The 19,951-nt window shown below is 37.0% G+C and overlaps 1 protein-coding gene across 5 annotated transcripts in view; it reads left to right on the forward strand.

The window, feature by feature from the left end:
* Positions 1 to 19,951, forward strand: part of SEL1L2 (SEL1L2 adaptor subunit of SYVN1 ubiquitin ligase) — a 94,434-nt gene that overhangs the window by 11,337 nt on the left and 63,146 nt on the right. For all 5 annotated transcript variants that reach the window (XR_009247442.1, XM_058679469.1, XM_058679470.1 and 2 more), the window contains 2 exons: positions 3,546 to 3,601; positions 11,145 to 11,313. Coding sequence is in view for 4 of the 5 variants with exons in the window: in XM_058679469.1 (XP_058535452.1) it covers positions 3,546 to 3,601; positions 11,145 to 11,313 (225 nt within the window). In the remaining variant the exon portion in view is untranslated. The remainder of the gene's footprint in view (positions 1 to 3,545; positions 3,602 to 11,144; positions 11,314 to 19,951) is intronic.

Genomic DNA, 19,951 nt, shown 5'->3' on the forward strand with positions numbered 1-19,951 from the left:
TAGAATAAAATTCTAACGTCTTGTCAAGTACTCAGAATACCTTGTAATTTGATTCTAAATTCTTTTTCCACTGCATTTTGGCTGCATGCGTATCTCATTTCAACCATTTCAAACGATTACCTACTTGCTATATCCAGCTATCTCACCTCTACGTCATTCTCAGTGTGTCCTGTGGACGTCCTGTCTGCAGGAATGGACTGCCATCCCATCCTCTTTCCTAGTACCTCCATAAATGTACATCATAATACACTGTCCTTCCTTTGAGGTCCAGCATGTTCTGCTTCAACCAAAAATACACAGAATTTAATTTATTAATACCTTTCTCATGGCATCTTGTGTTTTTATTGTTCTGTGAAGCACAGTTTCAGAAAAGAGATTTATCTCTTTCACCAGCTAACTAAATCTAGAGATTGCATTTTATTTGCCTTCTGTATCTACTGTAGAATTTGAAAGGTGAAAAAGCAAAAGTATTCATCAAGTTGAACAATAATGATCACCCATGTAACAATAAACTTTGTTAAGCACATTACTAAAGCTTGTGAAGTGTATCAACAAAACATCTATTCTAAACTTTTAGATCTTTTTAAATCCTAAAAGAACAAACCGCCAGATTTCTTTAAAGACTCTACGATTTTAGCTGCTAGGCTACCATGCCGGGGCCCAAAACTTCATTTCTTTAGTTGAAAAGCCTAAACTTTAGAAACAATCACATTTTTATAGTTTCAGAACTACTTTGGATTGTGCATATTATGCTAGAAATAATTCCCAATTGCCCTTATCTTCTTATTTTTAAAAAGATTTATTTTTATTGAAAAGTCAGATTTACATAGAGATATAAAGAGAAAGATCTTTCAGCCTCTGGTTCTCTCCCCAAGTGGCCACAACAGCCAGAGCTGAACTGATCCGAAGCCAGGAGCCAAGGGCTTCTTCTTGGTCTCCCACACTGGTGCAGGGTCCCAAGGCTTTGAGCCATCCTCTGCTGCTTTCCCAGGCCACCAGCAGGGAGGATGGGAAGTGGAGCACCCAGGATACTAACCAGAGCCCATATGGGAACCCTGAGAGATGCAAGGCAATGATTTAGCCACTAGGCTATCACACCAGGTCCACCTTCTTATGTTTTATGGTAGTGAGTAGTTTATTCCTTTAATTCCCGCTCAAATACTCGTGGCACTCGTAGAAACTTACCCTGTGCCTGGATGTTCTGTGAATAGTGTAGTTTATAGGTTTTATACTGCTTACTTGGAGGAATGTGATAACTTGAATCTGCCTTTTCTAGTTTACTTTTTCTAGTTATGACAGAGGAATTTAGAAATTATCAAACTTTTACTGTGACTATAATTTAATAGTGTCAAACTTCTGATAAACATGTAATTAGGCTAGTAATTTCTTTTGATGAAATATCTGTAATTGAGAGTAAAATCGCATTATAGGCAAAGCATTAATAAATTCTAATCACAGCTGACATCTCGATGTTTTATTAGCCATAGTTCTTTTGAAACTACTAGTTTATATGTGATACTGTCTTGGAAGTATCTGAAGTCCTTCAAACTAGTCGATCTCATATAACAAACTGTATAATTATGAATATATAGCTTTTATTAAACAATTAATAGGTAATAAACGCTAAGCTAAATAGATTGTCTCGTTTTCGTAGCAGATTCATGAAAGAGGTACACTATCAGAACCAGGACTTGGGCCTGTTTAGTTTAAAAGCCCACATGGTAGACACCAGCATTGGCACAGTGAGTAAAGCCACTCACTACTTGTGATGCTGGGATCCCGTGTGGGCACAGATTAATGTCCCTGCCGCACCATTTCCAATCCAGCTCCCTGCTAATGACTAAATGTTCAGGCCCCTGCCTCCCATCATGGGAGACCTCGATGAAGCTCCTGGCTCCTGGCTTTGTACTGGCTCAGTCCTAAATTGTAGCCATCTGGAGAGTGAACCAAGTAAAGAAAAAAATCTGTCTCTCCCTTGCCCTGCCTCCTTCCTTCTCTTTCCTTTGCTCTCTGAAACTCTTTCAAATAAATAAATATTTTTAAAAATCTATATAGTGGACTATGATGCTCTATTGCCTCTGATAATGAGTATTAACAGCCTCTAGATGATCGTCTGACAAACCAGATAAAGTTTCCTCAGATATTGTAAACTTAGTGAAATATCTTAATGCATATAATTATATCTACTATGTGTAATCTTTGGGCATATGGATATTAATGCATTTATCACCATGCATTTCCTAAATTTTTATCTAAAATTTATGTGCTATTTCTCTAGTTTGACAAAGAACTAAATATCAACCTTAGATAAGTTTCTGTAAGAGCTGGCTTGCAACGTGAACAGAATATAGAATTGTGAGACTGCTGCCTGAAAAGTTTATCAGTAAGGGAAAGAACAAAAGAAGTATCGAATTAATAAATACAAAATGGAAGATAACAGAAAGTTCATGGCCTCTTTTTCCTAAGTTTTTTGTTTAAAAAAGTGGTTTGAGAGACCAACAGAAAGAGAGAACAGGCACAAAGAAGTCTTACCATCTGCTTTTTCACTCTCAGATGCCTCCAATGGGCAGAGCCAAGGCTGGGCCAGGGCTGGAACCAGAAGTGCAACCCACTTCTTCCATCCATGTAATAAAAACCGAATGGACTGAGCTATCAGTTTGCCTCTCAAGATTCACAAACTAGCTTTAACCATATAAGCTCATAACTTTATGCAAGGATTCAATTCTAACTCCTATATATTTTTCCTGACTTAAATTCTTTAGGTTATGAAATTGCATGAAGTCATGTTTCATTTCATAAAAAAAGAGATCATTTTTGCAGTGCACTAAATCAGTTTATAATAATTGGTAATTAACACTCCTAATACTGTTGTGAAATTGTCCTACCATGGTGTTATCATTTCATATCAGATCTTCATAGACTAATTTTTCTAAAGATGCAAGTTAAATAATTTCAAGCACTTTGTGCAAATTAAACACACATAACTGTGCTTACATTCTGCATTATATATTATGTATGAAAAGATTCATTGCCCTGATTCATTTCAAAAATCACTAAAAATCATTTTCTCAAATTTCAAAGCCTGATAAAATTATGCTAATCTACATTTCTCAGATATTTGTATCACTCAGTTATATTAATTTTGGCATCCACTGTAACATATGAATGAGTCTATAAAAATATAAGATTTTTCTTATGTATTTTATTTATATGTGCCATTTATTTACATGGGAAAATGTCAATTATAGCTCAGTAAGTTTTGCACTTTTGTTATTAGCTCTACTGTTTGAGGAACTCTTTCATATTATCTCGATTTCAGAGGGATTGATGGAAACATTTAAATTACCTGTGGTAACAGATTGTCCCTTTAAAACTTCTCAGTGAAGGCATTATTTTAACACATTATTAGTATCTATAAATTACAACTAGTCTCCACTTCCATTCTTTTAGTTCTAATTGGTTCTAGAAACTTTTAGCAAGAAACTTTTAAAAATACATAAGAAGAAAAGCCTTTCAATTTTTATAGAAATTTTTGTATTTTGCAGATATTGGAGCAGAAAGATACAATAAAAGACAAAAGGAAAGAAATATCACCACACAGGTAAATATTTTGCTAAATAACGCGTTTTCTTTGAGAAAGCATGTTATAAGACTCTTAGTGCTAATTCAGCATTTCTTTAACAGCTTATTATTAACTATTGTCTCTGCTTATTCTTTTTGAAAAGTCTGAAGAGACATTATTCTTTGATTCATTTAGTAAATACTCAATCTGTCTACCGTGGGAAGTTGAGACTATTCTCAGACCCAGGTCTTATCCTAAGTAATGGTCTGCCTGAGGCCCTCAGTGTTAAGACATAAAGGGTAGAGACCAACCTGGGTTATAGAGTCACAGATAGCCATCGAACTTTATTAACATCTTGATGTGTTCAGATATACTGGTGGTAGGGATGGGCAATGCTGTAAATAGAAGCTCTTTCTAAATACTCCTTGAAGTCTTTTGGTGACTTTCCATCTTATTCAGAATAGAACTGAAGTCTGCAATGGCTTGCTCATGGGGTCTGGTGACACTGTTCTGTTCTTTGTTTTTTGCTTTTGTTTTTGTTATGTTTTGCTTCCCCATACCCTTACACCATCTAGGCACAATGAGCTCAGTGACATTCCCAGAAACTCAGACACGGACCTACTTTTCCATTCTCTCTCTGCTGAGAGCATGCTTGCTGCTGGATATCCATGCAGGTCCCTTCCCTTCTCTCCTGCAGATCTTGGTACAAATATCTCCTTTTCAAAGGATCCTTCCCTGGACACCCTCTAAATTTGTAATCACTCCATCTATAATGCAAACTCTGCTGTAGCATCTTGGACTATCACCCTTCCCTACTTTATTTTTGCTTTCAGAATTCTCAACATGTAAAATGCAATTCTTGTTTGTTGTCACTCTTCAATAAGTATAAACTGCACGGCAGCAAGGATTTTGATCTGTGGTTTTCAGCAATTAAAACAATGCCTAATCCATAACAGGCCCTCAGTAGATGTCAATTGGATTCATGCATAAGACCTGAGTACAAATTGGAGCAATAAACTGTGAGAAAAGATGTTTATGTAATTTAAAAATATGTCTATATTTTCTAAATTTCTCAATTCTAGCTTTCCCCTTATTACTACAATTAACACACCCTGTGATTAGCAATGGGATTGCTATCAGCAGTGTAAAAATGAGCTTTTCTAAACCCGACAGTTTGTCCATGGGCAGGTGGAGATTGAAGGGACATCTGTTTCATTCTCCTGCTTACCTTTGGGCCTCGGGTTTTTAAGGCATGCAGCGCTGCCCCCCCCCCATTCAAATCCCTTTCCCACTGGAGAACAAGATGTTGCTCAGACTCATGGGCATCTTACCACTGGCCAGCATGGGCAGATGAAGACCTCTGTCCACGTGCAGCCTAAGCACAAAAGGAAACTAAAAGCTATTATAAGAGATCTCAGTAGTTTGGGTACTGGCAAAAACAATTTTGTGACAAAATTAAGGGGGAAATGTGCCAAGGTAACTTGTTTGTAGACTGTTCATCATGCAAAACTAAAACTCTATTCCTATTACACAATACATCTCCATTTCCTCCATCCCCAAGCCCCTGACATCTGACATTCTACTTTTGGTCTCGATGAATTTGATTACTTCGTGTACCTCATATAGATGGAATTCTGCAATATATTGCTTTTAGTGATTGATTTATTTTATATAACTTGCTACCTTCAAAGTTTATCCATGTGTCATAGTTGCCTTCCTTTTTATTACTTTTTAAGGCTGAATAATATATTGCCATATGCTATTTCTTCACTGATACATGAATACATATTGGATTGCCTTTGCCTTTTCACTGTTGCAAATAATTCTGCTATAGACAAAGTTATATAAATATCTTATCAAGGCCCTGTTTTCAGTGCTTTGGCATATGCAATCAAAAGTGGAATTGTTGGATCATGTGGTAATTTCATTTTTAAAAAAATGGAACTTCCATGTGGTTTTCAGAGTTACTGCACACCCCTTCCACCAGCATTATACAAGAGCAGCAGTGTGTCTAATTCTTTTTTTTCTGTGGTTTTTAAAATTTGTCTTTATTTTTTATGGTAGGCATGTTGATAGATATAAATGGTATATCATGGTGGTTTTCATTTGCATTTCCCTAATCATTAGTAACACCAAGTGTGTTTCATGTGCTTTTTGGTAATTTGTCTATCCTCTTTGGGGAAATGACTTCAAGTTTTTTGCTCAGTTTTAATCACATTTTTATGGTTGCAGATGAGTTATAACAATATTGTATGTTACCCATGCTTTTAGGTGTCATATCCAGTAAATCATTACCAAACTTGAAGTCTGAGAGTTTTTATAGGTTTACATTTTACAGTTATGACTTTAGTTAATTTCAGTTAAATTTGTTTATAGTATAAGGTCCTACTTCATATTCTGCATGTAGGTATCCAATTCTCCTAGCATATTTTCTTGAAAAGGCTATCATTTTCCATTGAAGAGCTCTGGTACCCTTCTAGAATGTTTTGAGAACCAACAGCTATCATTTGCAAGAAATGATGTTCGTGTTCTGTGACATACCAAACATCACTCCCTCTTACTCTTAGATAAATGAACTTTGTTTCCCATACACAGTATAGCTGTATAATTTGAAAATGTTAAGATAAGCGTCAATAGTGGGAAAAGTTGATTTCCTCCCAGACCTCCCCTCTGTTGCTTCTCCATCCCTGTAATTACACTATTCATCCACTCAGTTGGTCTAACCGAAAAGCATGAACTTGGAGGTCAGCCTAGGCTGTAAGCTGCCTGTATGATTCTTGTGTTTGCTCTCTAGCTGAGCTTTGTGTGGGCACAGAACCACGGAACACCACTCTCGATGGCTCACGTGTTTGTGTTCCTACCATTCACCTGGGAGATCTGGATTTCAGACCTGTTTTTTAGCCTCACCCCAGCCCCAATCATTGTGTACATGTACAAAGTGAACCAACCAACCTCTCTTTCCCTCTCTCTGAGCCACAGTACTGGGCTCAGGGCTGCATTCTTGTCATTAAGATTTTTTTTTAAAAGATTTTTATTGGAGCCAGTTTGTTTTGCAATAGCACATAAAGCCACCATCTGTGGTGCTGGCATCCCACATGCCTACTTGTTTTGGTTCTGATGCTCCATTTCCAATTTAGATCTGTCCTAATGTGCCTGGGAAAGCTGCAGAGACCTAGAAGAAGCTCTGGTTTCAGACATCCCAGCTCTGATCTTTGAGGCCATTTGGGAAATGAACCAGCAATTAGAAGATCAGTTTCTCGCTCTCTCTCTCTCTTTCTCTCTCTCTCTCTCTCTCTCTCTCCTGTTTATGTGTCTATCTCCCTCTTTCCTTGTAGTTCTACTTTCCTCAAGTAGAACTACAAAAAAAAACCCCAAATCTATTTATTTATTTGAAAGTCAGGGCCACAGAGAGAATGTCTTCCATACACTAGTTCACTCTACAGATGACTACTTGGCTGAAGCTACGCTGGACCATACCCTAAAGCATTTTCTGAGTCTCCCACCTGGTTGGCAGGGGCCCAAACACTTGAGTTGTCTTCCACTTCTTCCCACAGGACATCAGCATAAAGCTGGATTGTAAGTGAAGTATCCGAGACACGAGCTTGCGTCCATACGGGCCTCTGACATCACCAGACTCATCATTCAATTATTAGCTCTAAAGTCACTGACTGCTTCAGTATTTTTTTTATTGGACATTCACCCTAGACTGGCTACAACTAACCCTTTTCATGCCATATTCTGTCTGTATTTTTGTTGTATTCTCTTCATGCCGTGTATTGATACCTGATACTGACTAGTTCATTTATTTCTTTACTAGTTATTGATTGTCTCCTTGCAGATGAATGAAAGTCCCAAAAGACCGTAATATGTTCTAATTTATTTGCTCACTGTATCTGCAGTTCCTAGTGCATGGCTAGCATAAATGTATTTGCTTCATTACTTCATTATTTCAAGCCTAATGCCTCCCAAAATCTGTTTGTGAAGGCCCTGAAAGTCCCATTACTGTTAGTCATATTATTATTGTTGAAATTCTGTTAAACAAGAAGCATTGGGTTTGGGAGATAACTTTTATGTGGCATCAGATATGTCCTAGGAATATAGGATATGCTATAATTTCTGTTCACTGCCTCTAAATGAAAATATATGGCATGTAAATATTTGCTACCAGGAAAAGGATTGTATTTTAAAAGACTACAAAATGTGCTGATTTTCCAGGCTCAGGACATTTTAACTTACTAATGAACAGAACAACTTAAATACCTAGAAGACCTAGGATTTAGAAACTGAAACAAACAAAGAGTGACATTTATTACTCAAAATTGCCAGAGTTTGTTCCTAACCATCCTATGTCAAATAACACTAACTTTTGCCACTTCCATAACCTTAATCTTAAAAAAAAAAAAAAAGCTAGCTAATTTCATCACTTGGTTATTATCTTCCCTGCCAGAAAAGTGGTTTTGTGGAAGCAAAGATTTTTTTTTAATTCAAGTTTAGATCTCCAGCTTTTCAAACATGACCTGAGATAGATACTCAATAAATTCTTGTTATAAAGCTATATAATGCTTGGGTGACTTTAAGAGCAAGAAAAATCCTCTCTGTCTCTCAAGCTTTTTAACACTTGTTACAGCTGGTTGTTGTTCTGCCCACACCCGGTGGATGAACAAGAAATCCAAACCCAGAAACTACTGGTGTCTGCATAAGCTTGCACTGCCTACTCAAGTGAGATGCTAGTGATTTTTGGATGAAAAGTTAAATCTCTTTTAATAACAATAATATATACTAATCCCCTCTAAGCCAGAGAATAAAAGGCTCATCAAAACCTGTATTTTTTTCTTTCTAACATCTAAGTAAATTATATTTTCATGATCAAACTGTTTCAGTTGTCGTATTTTATAACATTTAACTTTTATCATTTGGCTGTACTGTTCAAAGGTGTAGCCCTGTGACTGGTTCCTAGACAGTGGAAAACAGTTGAAAACACTATGTGCCACTTCCTAGTCTTGCCTATTAAAGAGATAACAAAGTAAACCAAAGGTAAACCCAACAGCTGAGCTTCCACACTCATTCCCTTTCTATCTGCTGGATAATGATGCTCGGGGAGACCTGAGGAGCAGCATGTGAAGCAACTTTCTGCCACGGCCACTGAATGACTCACATGATTACTTGTTGATTGCTAGTGCACATATTTTAAGGCTTTATTCATTAACATGCAGTGTTTGGGACATTTAGTAAAAATGTTCACCAATTATCTTAAATTCAAACACAATTGGTGTATTTATTTTATTTGCTGAATCTATCAGCTTTACGTTAAGAATCATAGTCAAGGGCCCGGCGGCGTGGCCTAGCGGCTAAAGTCCTCGCCTTGAAAGCCCCGGGATCCCATATGGGCGCAGGTTCTAATCCCGGCAGCTCCACTTCCCATCCAGCTCCCTGCTTGTGGCCTGGGAAAGCAGTCGAGGACGGCCCAATGCATTGCGACTCTGCACCCATGTGGGAGACCTGGAAGAGGTTCCAGGTTCCCGGCTTCGGATCAGCGCGCATCGGCCCGTTGCGCTCACTTGGGGAGTGAACCATCGGGCGGAAGATCTTCCTCTCTATCTCTCCTCCTCTCTGTATATCTGACTTTGTAATAAACTGAATAAATCTTTAAAAAAAAAAAAAAGAAGAATCATAGTCAAGTCCTTCCATGTCCTCCCGGAGACTTGCACACAGCTGTTCACGGCAGTGTTACTCATAGTAGCCAGAAGGAGAAACAACCCAAATATCTACCAGTGGATGAATAAATAAAAATGTATGGTTTATCTATGCAAGAATATTATTTGGGCATAAGAAGAAATGAAATGGTAGTACATGCTACAACGTGCATCAACCCTGAAAACATTATACTAAGAAGCCTCTCTCTCTCTCTAATACATTCGCGCGTACACACACACACTCACAAGTGCAGTATTATGGAACATTAGTTTCATGGGACAAAGAATAGGGAAGGTGATAAAGAATTTGTAGTTTTTCTTGCTGAGATGAAAATATTTTAAAACTGCAGTTTGAATTTTATATTTCAAATGGGTTAATTTAGGGCATGTGAATTATGCTTTCACAAAGCTGATTTTTTTTTTTAATTTTTTATGTGGTTTTATGTCTGTGTATGTTTTGGCTCCTGGGTTACTGGTATAACGTTTTTATTGCCACAAGGAAAGATTGAAAACTTCCAGTAAGCTATCTTGGAGAGAGTTTAAATTGTGATATTGAAAAGAAGAGGGAAAAAGCACCTACAATTTTGACCCAGGGTGTAAGAGGCTGCACTGGATGCCCTAGAATCCCATACAGGCACCAGCTTCTGTCCTGGCCACTCTGTCTTTGACCAGGAGGGCAGCAGAGGATGGCTCTAGTCCTTGGGCCCCTGCATGCACATTGAGATGCCACGGAGGCTCCTGGTTCCTTGCTCAGCCATTGAAACCGTTTAGGGAGTAAATCAGTGGCTGGAAGATCTCTGTCTTGCCTTCTCTTTGTAAATGCGTCTTTCAAATAAAAATAACTAAATCTTAAAAAAACTTTTTTTGGATTCTTCTTAGTAGAGTAATAGACAAATAAAGGAATGTTTCTTACCTTCAAGTAAAATTTACCGGGAAAAAATATACATACCAATGATGAATATTTGCCTTCATAACACTTTTTTAAAGATTCATTTTATTTTATGGTTTTTTTTTTTTGGAAAGGCAGATATGCAGAGAGAAGGGGAGACAGGGAGAAAGATCTTCTGTCCTCTGTTTTCACTCCCCAAGTAGAAGTCTGCAACGGCCAGAGCTGAGCCGATCAGGAGCCAGGAGCTTTGTCCAGGTCTCTCATGCAGGTGCAGGATTGCAAGGCTTTGGGCCATATTCTGCTGCTTTCCCAGGGCACAAGCAGGGAGCTGGATGAAAAGTGGAGCAGCCAGGATATGAACCGGTGTCCATCTGGGATGCTGGCACATGCAAAGCAAGGATTAAGCCAGTAGGCTGCCTGAACAGGCCCAATAACACTTTTTAATTTTCTCCTGAAATCTGAAAAAGCATGTTATTCTACTACTCAGAAATACATTGCCCTAATTAAAATACATTAATTATGTAACTCTTGAAAGTACTTTAAGGAAAATTACTGTTATATTGCCTTTATAGCCCCTCACAAGATTTTTTTGTACTTTACTTTTCCACAAATTTGTCACAACGTGTAAAGCAATATCAATGTTTTCGTTTAGCTCACACTGCTGGTATTACCATAGCAAGTTACTAGTGCAAGAATAAACTGGCTAAATCATCCTACTGTTTTATTTACAACATTTAACTTTTAATGCTTGGCTGTGTAGTTCAACTGACAATGCAGTAGTTTTTAAATTTTTGCTCTGTAAAACATATGGATCAATGACATGAAATAAATAAATTGTCATTTAGATTTCAGGGAAAAAACGCAAGAATTAGACCAATTAAAATTTTACTGGATCAATTAAGCTTGTATTTTTGTCATAAACATTTTTTATGTTTTATTTTCCTGTTGTTTCATTTTAAAAGAGTAAACATACAAAATTGAGCATTTTTTTTCTTTTCAGGTATCAATGAATGAAATCAAACCATTTTTATCAAGTAAATTGGAAAGAAAAAAGCTGAGCAAATTAACCAGTAAAAGAGAATATATCTTAGAAAAAAAGAAGAATCAGCATAAAATAAGAATAAAAGGAATTAAAAATGAGAATCTCTGGAAGAGAAATAAAAATCAGTGTAAGTTGGAAATTCTCTCACATGTAAATTTTAACTTCATGTAATCTAAAATCAAATTTTAGAGGTACTTGCTGAGAGATCTTCAAGTGTAGTTATAAATATTATAACTACATATTACAGTGTTAGATTTTGTTAAATTCTGTCTCCTGTTTTAGATTTGAAATTTATACTGATGGAAATACTCAGTTCTGATAACCAGGTCTCATGAGAAAAATAATGTCCAAAATTATGGTGATTCAGCATATTATTCTACTGGAAACCCTAATACTTTAAAAGCAATCAAAATGAAGATAATGCCCTTTTCTAATCTAGGAATCTGAAGCTCTAATTGACCATACATATGTGGTTGATTGATTTCAGTAAGATCTATTGTCAGTAAGATTTATTTAAGATAAATAATATCTCCCATGTCTCTATGCAATAGGCTAATTGATACTTAATTACAAAATTTAAGAATCATTTTTAACATTTGATTTAAACCTGTGGATCACCTCTGTTTCTTTCCTAACAGATATGTACAAATTTCTTTTTGTTCGTTTCTTATTCAAGAGAGGGGTGTTTCTGTGGCAAAGGAACATTGAGAGTGTCAGTTTTAATGGTATAAGGATATATGTATATGTATAAATTTATTTTAAATCTAAACTATTCTTTTGAAACATTTATTTTTAATTAAAACCATGACTAGTCATTTGTTTAATATAGTTGACCGATACTTATTGTTCAAAGCACTCCCAAACTACATCTCTATGCCATCCCTTTGTAAGTTTCTTTTTCCTTTTAAGATGTGTTTCTGGGTTTCTATTAATAAACATTTATTTCTTTGAAAGGCACATATAGTGAGGGAGAGAAGAGACAGGATTTCCATCCATCCATTCATTCACTTCCCGAATGGCTGCAAGCCCAGAATTCTATCCTGTTCTCCCATATCCAGGACAGGGCCCATTCATTTGAGCCATCATCCACTGCTTTCCCAAGTGCATTAGTGGGAAACTGTATTCGAAATGGAGCATCCACAACTTAAACTGGTGCTTCAAAATGGGATGTTGACATCACAACCCACGGCTTCATCCACTGTAACACACACACCAGCCCTCCAGCTCAGAAGGGAACAACAAACTGTAGACTTCTGGAGAAGCCTTGGATGAATCCTTCCAGAATTTTGCAGACTTTTCCCTCACACATTTATAAATGCCCTACAATTAAGTTGGGTAATTTTAAGTGACTCTTCTATATTAAAATTTTCCAAAGTATTTAAAGTGCTTGTCAAAGAAACATCTGTATTTTTCTTTATACCTTACATTTCATCAGTTTACATGCTAAAAATAAATCACATACTTATAATAATAGTACAGGTCGCGTAAGAAGACTAGGAAAGAAGTACTCCTGACATCTTGTCGGGATACAAAGAGTGGAAACAAGGGGCCTACATGTAAAAGTGGTTTTCTATACTGCTTTAAGTGTTTTACCCAACTTTAAATAGTTACAGGTTACTACTGTCTCCAAACTGCAAATGTGATGATAGAAGCACAAAGAGATAAGGTAACTTTTCTTAGCATCTCAAAAGTGATACTCCATAGGGAAAGAAGAATTTGAAGTTGGATGATCTAGTGCTAAAGTCCTCTCTTAGCCACTACTCTATGTGCCTCTAAAAAGAGTAACCCAACAAAGAAATTTTTATTCTCTTATTTTCAGGGAAACTTTGGAGGAAATATTGAATTATAGAGTCAACATATCACAACTCCCTGAATACCAAATTTATTGAAAATAGATAGGACTAATGAATAAAAGAAAACATTTTAACTTTAGACATAACAGCTATGGTATTTATAATATTTACAGCAAAATTCAAAACTTTCATTAATAGAACTGAAGACTTCATAGATATACCTTGCTGTCTTCTAGACCCCAAGGAAGTATATATGCATTTGCTGCTGCGCTTGTTGCAAGAACATTTGAGAAGCCCTTTCTCTTAATGCTCATTATATCTATTATAGTTTACATAAATTAGAAAATTCGTTTTTCTGACACAAGTTAATATAGAAAATGGTTACTGCAAATAAGAGCAATAAATAGCAATTGAAAACCATGTGATGCCACCAGGGGAAGAGATCAGTTTGGGGAATGAAATGGCTATTATGGATATGTCGTCTCAGTTGTTTTTCCTTTGAGTCTTACTTTAACAAACTAGTTTAAATTTTGAAGACTTATTGTTTGAAATACAGTCATGTCTCTCTGTCTCACACACACACACACACACACACACACACACACACACACACTTATCCTGGTTATTTATTTGGAGAGGGTTCCATATAGAACACAGAAATATTGACATGCTTATCTGCTTAAAGATAAGTTAAGGTTTTGACAGGAAACAAAATGGCACAATTGAGTCATTAGAGAAGAATTAATAAAGGGACTGTTTCTAAAGGTATAAACATCACATAGCAAACTTCAAAGCCTTCTCCTAGACTGGTAAAACAATGTCATCACAGTTCATAGGTCCTGAAGAGTTACAGGGCGGTCGTGGCTGCTGGGATGAGCAGAAGGTATGCAAAGAAGCTCTCTAGCCAAACGGTAACTCGGGTGAAGGGAAAGGGACCCAGATGGATTCCTTGCCTCATTCCCTACATATACTTCATACCTCCTGTTGGTGCCTTTCAGTCAAATCCATCCAGAAACTACAGAGCAGAATCGCTCATTGATGCCTCCATTGAGTCCTAGAATCCCAGAGACAAACTAGGCTGGAGTAGATCCTGAAATGTAACCCAAAGTCATGCAACACATGTCTTGGCATGAACTGAAAGGATGAAAGATAATAGGAGTATAGTTATCAGAAAAAAATATGGAATCATAGAATAAAAAGGAAACTTTTGACATCATTTAATTTAACATCCGCCATCCAGTATTCCTGGAAGATGGCATCAGTTCCTACTTAAATTCCTGTGATGAAGTTCATTATAGTCTACAGCCATACCACCCTGAATGTGCTCAATCTCGTCTGAAGTTCATTATATCATACAAAGAAGCCTGTGGTATTATCTAATACAACTTTATCTTATAAAGTTCTTACAAAGTTCTTAAACCAAAGGCCACTTCCTGACAGTCATCTTGGTGTTAGTCTGTTAAATTATCCAAATGGAGTGGGACAACAGTCCTTATAAGGACTTCTCCCTATGGAGCTATGCCTACTTCACTCAACACTTTGACTTGTGCATATTGTTTCTAAGATCCTGTTAATTGTTGGATGCCAACTCATAGTGATGGCAAAATAAACTCAAAGGAAATGGAAACATTTCTAACCTAATATGCCTAAACTATTGTGTGTATCAGCCATGTTTCAGCCAGAAGAAAAAATATGTTTTATATAAACATGTATTTGTTACAAGGGACTGGCTTCCATGATTATGGGGACTGGCTGAAAGATGTAAGGCAACTTCCAGAAAGATCAAGGTGGAGCTCTCAGACATAAACTGAAGTTACTATCAAAAGGTGAATTTTTTTTCTTCTTTTGGGAAGCTTCAATCCCATTCTTAGGGCTTTGCAAATGATTGAATCAGGCCAACCCAGATTGTCTGGGATTCTCTCTCTGATCACAAGTTTTCATCACATCCACAAAATGCATTCATAGCAACAGCTAGATTAGCATTTGATTGAGTAACCAGGAACTGTAACCAACCCAAGCTAAAACATAAAATTGACTATCACAGCCAGCAATCTCTTAATCCTACATATTCATCTAAAATTTTGAATCTCAATGAAACATTTTGCATTCATGCCTATTGGTCTTCCCTGTGCTCATATTGGATTATTGTTCAAGCCTTTGAATTGTATCAATCAATTCATTAACTATTTTCTCTTAGTTTTCTGTTACTCAAAAAATTTTCCAAGCATATACTGCCCAATCTTTTATCCAAGTGCTTTTCAGTATAATTAGTGAGACAGGAACACATGTAGTACCTGGAGCTATGGTAATCCACCACAAATCTCTAGAGTTTTGTTTGCCCACTTATCAAGCAGCTTAGAGTATACCTGTGAAGTGGTTTAGAAAACTTTATTCACCAGAATACCTTGTGGAGTGTGCACTGCTCTTGTTTGGAAAGCTGCCTTCATAAGTGTTTGTGCATGAAATTAGGCAAACAGCTTCTTGCTCACACCCCCAACCCCATATAGAAGTAAAACATCAGTCGCTGCCAAGACAAGGATGGAACGAAATTGCTCAGCCAAGCTAAAGAGGGGGGTTTAGTTTTTTGAAGTGTGAGAAGAAAATGGATTGTGGAGAACGCAGCTTTGAAGTGTTAGAGAGACAGTGATTGTCTGTAGCAAGTTGAGAAGCTAGGGGTGGATTTGTGGCACGGTTGGTTAAGCCACCACTTGTAAGTGCTGTATTCTATATCAGAGTGCAGTTTTAAGTACTGGGTATGCTGCTTCCAATCCAGCTTTCTACTAATGTGCCTGGGTAGGTAGTGGATGGTTAGAGAGTACAGTGGATGGTTAGAGTCTGGTGGAATTCTGGGTTGCTGGCTTCCATCTAACCAAACCTCAACTGTTGCAGGCAATTGGGAAGTGAACCAGTGGATGGAGGATGTGTGTGTGTGTGTGTGTGTGAGAATCGGCCTTTTGAATTTAAAAAATGATTCTTTTTAAAATTCAGAAGCCAGTGAATGTGCAAATTTGGGGAAATCTTCATTGATTTTTTTTTTGAAGCTCAGCAATACCTAAATTGACCTTTTAAATTGTCTTTTTGTACCTGTTCTTCTCTTGTAAAATCTAAGGTAAAGTCTGAACTACTCTCTAATGCTTGTACAAGTGAATATTCTTCTGGGATAACTCAAAGAGGTGTTGATTTTCTCTGTGGGTCAATGAAATACAACTCAAAAACAGTCCCTGAGGGAAAAAAAGCTAAAAGCTAGTGAATAGTCTTTCCTAGAAACTAATTTTAATTTTACAACTGTGGAATGAAGTGAGAAAATGAGTTATATATGTTATCAGACTGGCTAGTTTTAGCAAGTAATTCTGTCTTCTATTGCTTTTGATTCTTCATTTGTTTTACGAACCATATTTCTTCTTTAGTGAAGAGTTTTAAACAATGCCTTAAATCCTTGTAAGTCAGAATTCTATTATTTCACATTTTTGCTTTGTAGATATTTGAACAGGAATTTCTACTTACATTGCAATTTCTCTAACATTTTCTAGCAAAATCACTGGAGATATTTATGTTTGATAACAATGATCTGAAATCAACGTGAATAAACTGTTGTAAATATCTGTGCTATTATTCAAGGGTACTTGAGTTGACCACATCTTCATCTGACTAAACCTTTGCTGAGTCATTTTTTATTGGATAGAATGTTATTTTTAGTAATGGATCGTTATTCTTCCTCCTTATCTAGGATTATGTCTTCCTGGAACACATAAGGGCAAATATAAAAAGCTCTTCTGATGCATATTCTACAATCAAAAGCTGAAGTTGTTTAATATTACATAGGATTGAAATTAGATGAAAAGGATACAATAGTCCAATTAGGAAAAACTTTCTGGAGAGGAAAATAATTTCTCAGTTGTATTTCTTTATCATTTTAGTAGTGGTTGCACCTAAATTTATTCAGACTAAAAAAAAATTCATCCCCTAACTTTTTAATTCCTTTTATTCTCTGTGACTCCTCATTTAGTTCATCTCATATATATATACATATATATGTAAATGAGATTTAATTTAGTGAATAAAACCAGTTTGGGTTTTTTTTTAATGGATCAATAGCCTTTATTTCTTTATGTGTAATCTGATGTTAAAGTTTTAGGTTTTGTTGTGAAACATGAAACAGAGTGCATAATATAGCATAGGGCAAGGTAAAGAGCTGAGCCAAAAAGAGCTGAGAATTTTGAAGGAAGTTTAGAACCTTGAAGATTACATTGCATTAGAATATTGTCCTGTTCCCATAGTCAAGGATGCTGGACTAGTCATGTGCTGTTCCGATAGTCAAGGATGCTGGAGCTCTAAAGTAATTGTCTTTGCTCAGAGATCTGCCTCGCCACTCTTTCCCTTTCTCTTACCAAACTTGACTTCACCTTCACAATGACCTAAGGCTGGTCCCACTCCCTTTCGTCAATCACAGTATTAGAACAGTGTCTAACACATCATAACGTATTTAATAATACTATTTTGAGTAAGTAAATGAAAGAAATGTTTTACTTCATTTTCCTCTTTCTCACTAGTATCTAGGATGTGAGTCCTTTTTATTGCAAAAAAAAATTCTTCTGGTAAACATTAAACAAGATAATTATTCATGAATTCCATCATGGAAAATGATATGGATTAAGGAGTAGACTTAATTAGAAAAGTCTTGAATTGAATCAGTGTATGGTATAGATCCCCAGTTGTTCTGAAATACCCACAGAATGTGAGCAGGATCCAAGGCTACTCGCTATACTGCCTGCTTACAGAATAACACTGAGAAAGAACCTTGAAGGCTTCTTGAATATCCAACTGTATATACAAGTCAGAAAACTTGGAAGCCTTCATAAAATCATTCCTGTGCATTTATATTATTCCATCTTGCATTTATTAATTAACCTCTAATCAAAGGAAGGCCAAGTTTGGGTATATCCCTTTCCACAGGAAGAATTTGTTTTCCACACAATACTAAATGAATGTCTGATTGGTTTCCTAGAGCTGTCATAGGAAAATACTATAGACTGAATGGTTTAAACAGAAATGATTTCTTTTTTCCACAGTTCTGAAGTCTTAAGATCAAAGTTTTGTCAGGGTTAAATTCACTCTGAAGTATCTCTCCTTGGCTGGTACATGACCGCCTTTTCTCTGCGACTTCACATGCTCTTTTTTTGTATCTCATCCTTGCGTCTTAATAAGCGTACTTTATATCCTATGGTCATTTTAAGACAATGAATGATCCCATTGTTTTGCCCCATCTACACATACTTCATGTAGATTATGGGAATGAGCATGGGAATTTAACATACCTCCTTGATCCATAATAAAGTCTGTTAACCTATTGGTTATTCTTCAGTTTTCAAAATGATGTTTTTTTTTTTTAAAGATTTATTCATTTTATTACAGCCAGATATACACAGAGGAGGAGAGACAGAGAGGAAGATCTTCCGTCCGATGATTCACTCCCCAAGTGAGCCGCAACGGGCCGATGCGCACCGATCCGAAGCCGGGAACCTGGAACCTCTTCCGGGTCTCCCACATGGGTGCAGTGTCCCAAAGCATTGGGCCGTCCTCAACTGCTTTCCCAGGCCACAAGCAGGGAGCTGGATGGGAAGTGGAGCTGCCGGGATTAGAACCGGTGCCCATATGGGATCCCGGGGCTTTCAAGGCGAGGACTTTAGCCGCTAGACCACGCCGCCGGGCCCCAAAATGATGTTTTTTTCAACTTTCAGTGTGACTGATCACCACACATAAATCAGAATTATTTTAAAACTGAGTCACCATGTAAACATTACCAAACTCAGGCCTACAGAACTTCCAGCTCAAACATTTGAGGTTTGTTTTCAGGTTTAAATTCTCAGTCTAACTACCTGAATAAACTTTAACTTGGATTTTCCAACCAGCCTCTAATTATTTCGGTCAACAAAAAGAACAATAGTCACAAAACTCATAACTGCATTAGACATTAGCAAAAACTGTAAAGACATACAGTGGGATCCATGAGTGATCCTGACAGCCTCTTAATAGGAGGTCTTGTGCACAGAGCAGGAGGGGACCCCAGAGTGGAACAGGAGGACAGGAAGAGGTTTGTATACTAGTCCTGGAGACCCCGGTAATCTCCCAAATGCTTTCGCTGCAGAAGAAGTGGATACCTCATCAAGGACTATCAGTATGGGCGCCAAGGACCATATCCCAACTGCCAAGGAGACCACAGGGAATTTGAGTGTCCTCGCAGGCCGAGAACTCTGAGGTCAACCATTCCCTATTGAATCTCCCACACGGGATGGAAAAAGCCCAGAACCCTTTTCACAGGGTTTAATGACATCGAAACAACAGCCAGGAGCCCCGAGCAGTCCTCAGAAACAGAAGAATAGTAAACTTCCTTCTGGACTCGGGAGAGGAGCTTTCTATGGTCCTTGCTTAGTTCCAACTTTGGTTTCCCATTCTCTCTTGCAGTGACCATCAGGGTTGCTCCAGAGCCCCCAAAATTAGATCAGATAGACAGAGACCAATAAGGAAAGCTTAGAACAGACAAGAAAAAGTCAACTTGGACTCACATATATCTCACTAAGTAAGACACAAAGATCAGTTACTCCTAAGTTATTGAAGATTTCTCTGCGCACCCCTCCTAAAACTGTTCTTCTCCTTAATCATTAATATATGACTATTTAGAGTTATAAGCCTGTTTGGATTATCCAAAAACTCACAAAGTTCTGTAAAATCTCGCTTAAATACTATATGCTGCTAAATATAAATATCAAAAAAAGACATGAGACAGCAGTCAGTTATGTATAAGCTAAAATTGAGATGTCAATGAAATAGTTACAAGATGTGGTTAAGAACTTGCATTTTCTAACACATTGGATGAAAAGCCTTATATACATACTAACATTTTCAAAAAAATTTTCTCTTACATTCACAGGTGCATACAGTACATCTTAGAGCTGACTTTTGTTCATGTCTTCA

The sequence above is a fragment of the Ochotona princeps genome, chromosome 22, assembly GCF_030435755.1.
Source record: "Ochotona princeps isolate mOchPri1 chromosome 22, mOchPri1.hap1, whole genome shotgun sequence".
NCBI lineage: Eukaryota > Metazoa > Chordata > Mammalia > Lagomorpha > Ochotonidae > Ochotona > Ochotona princeps.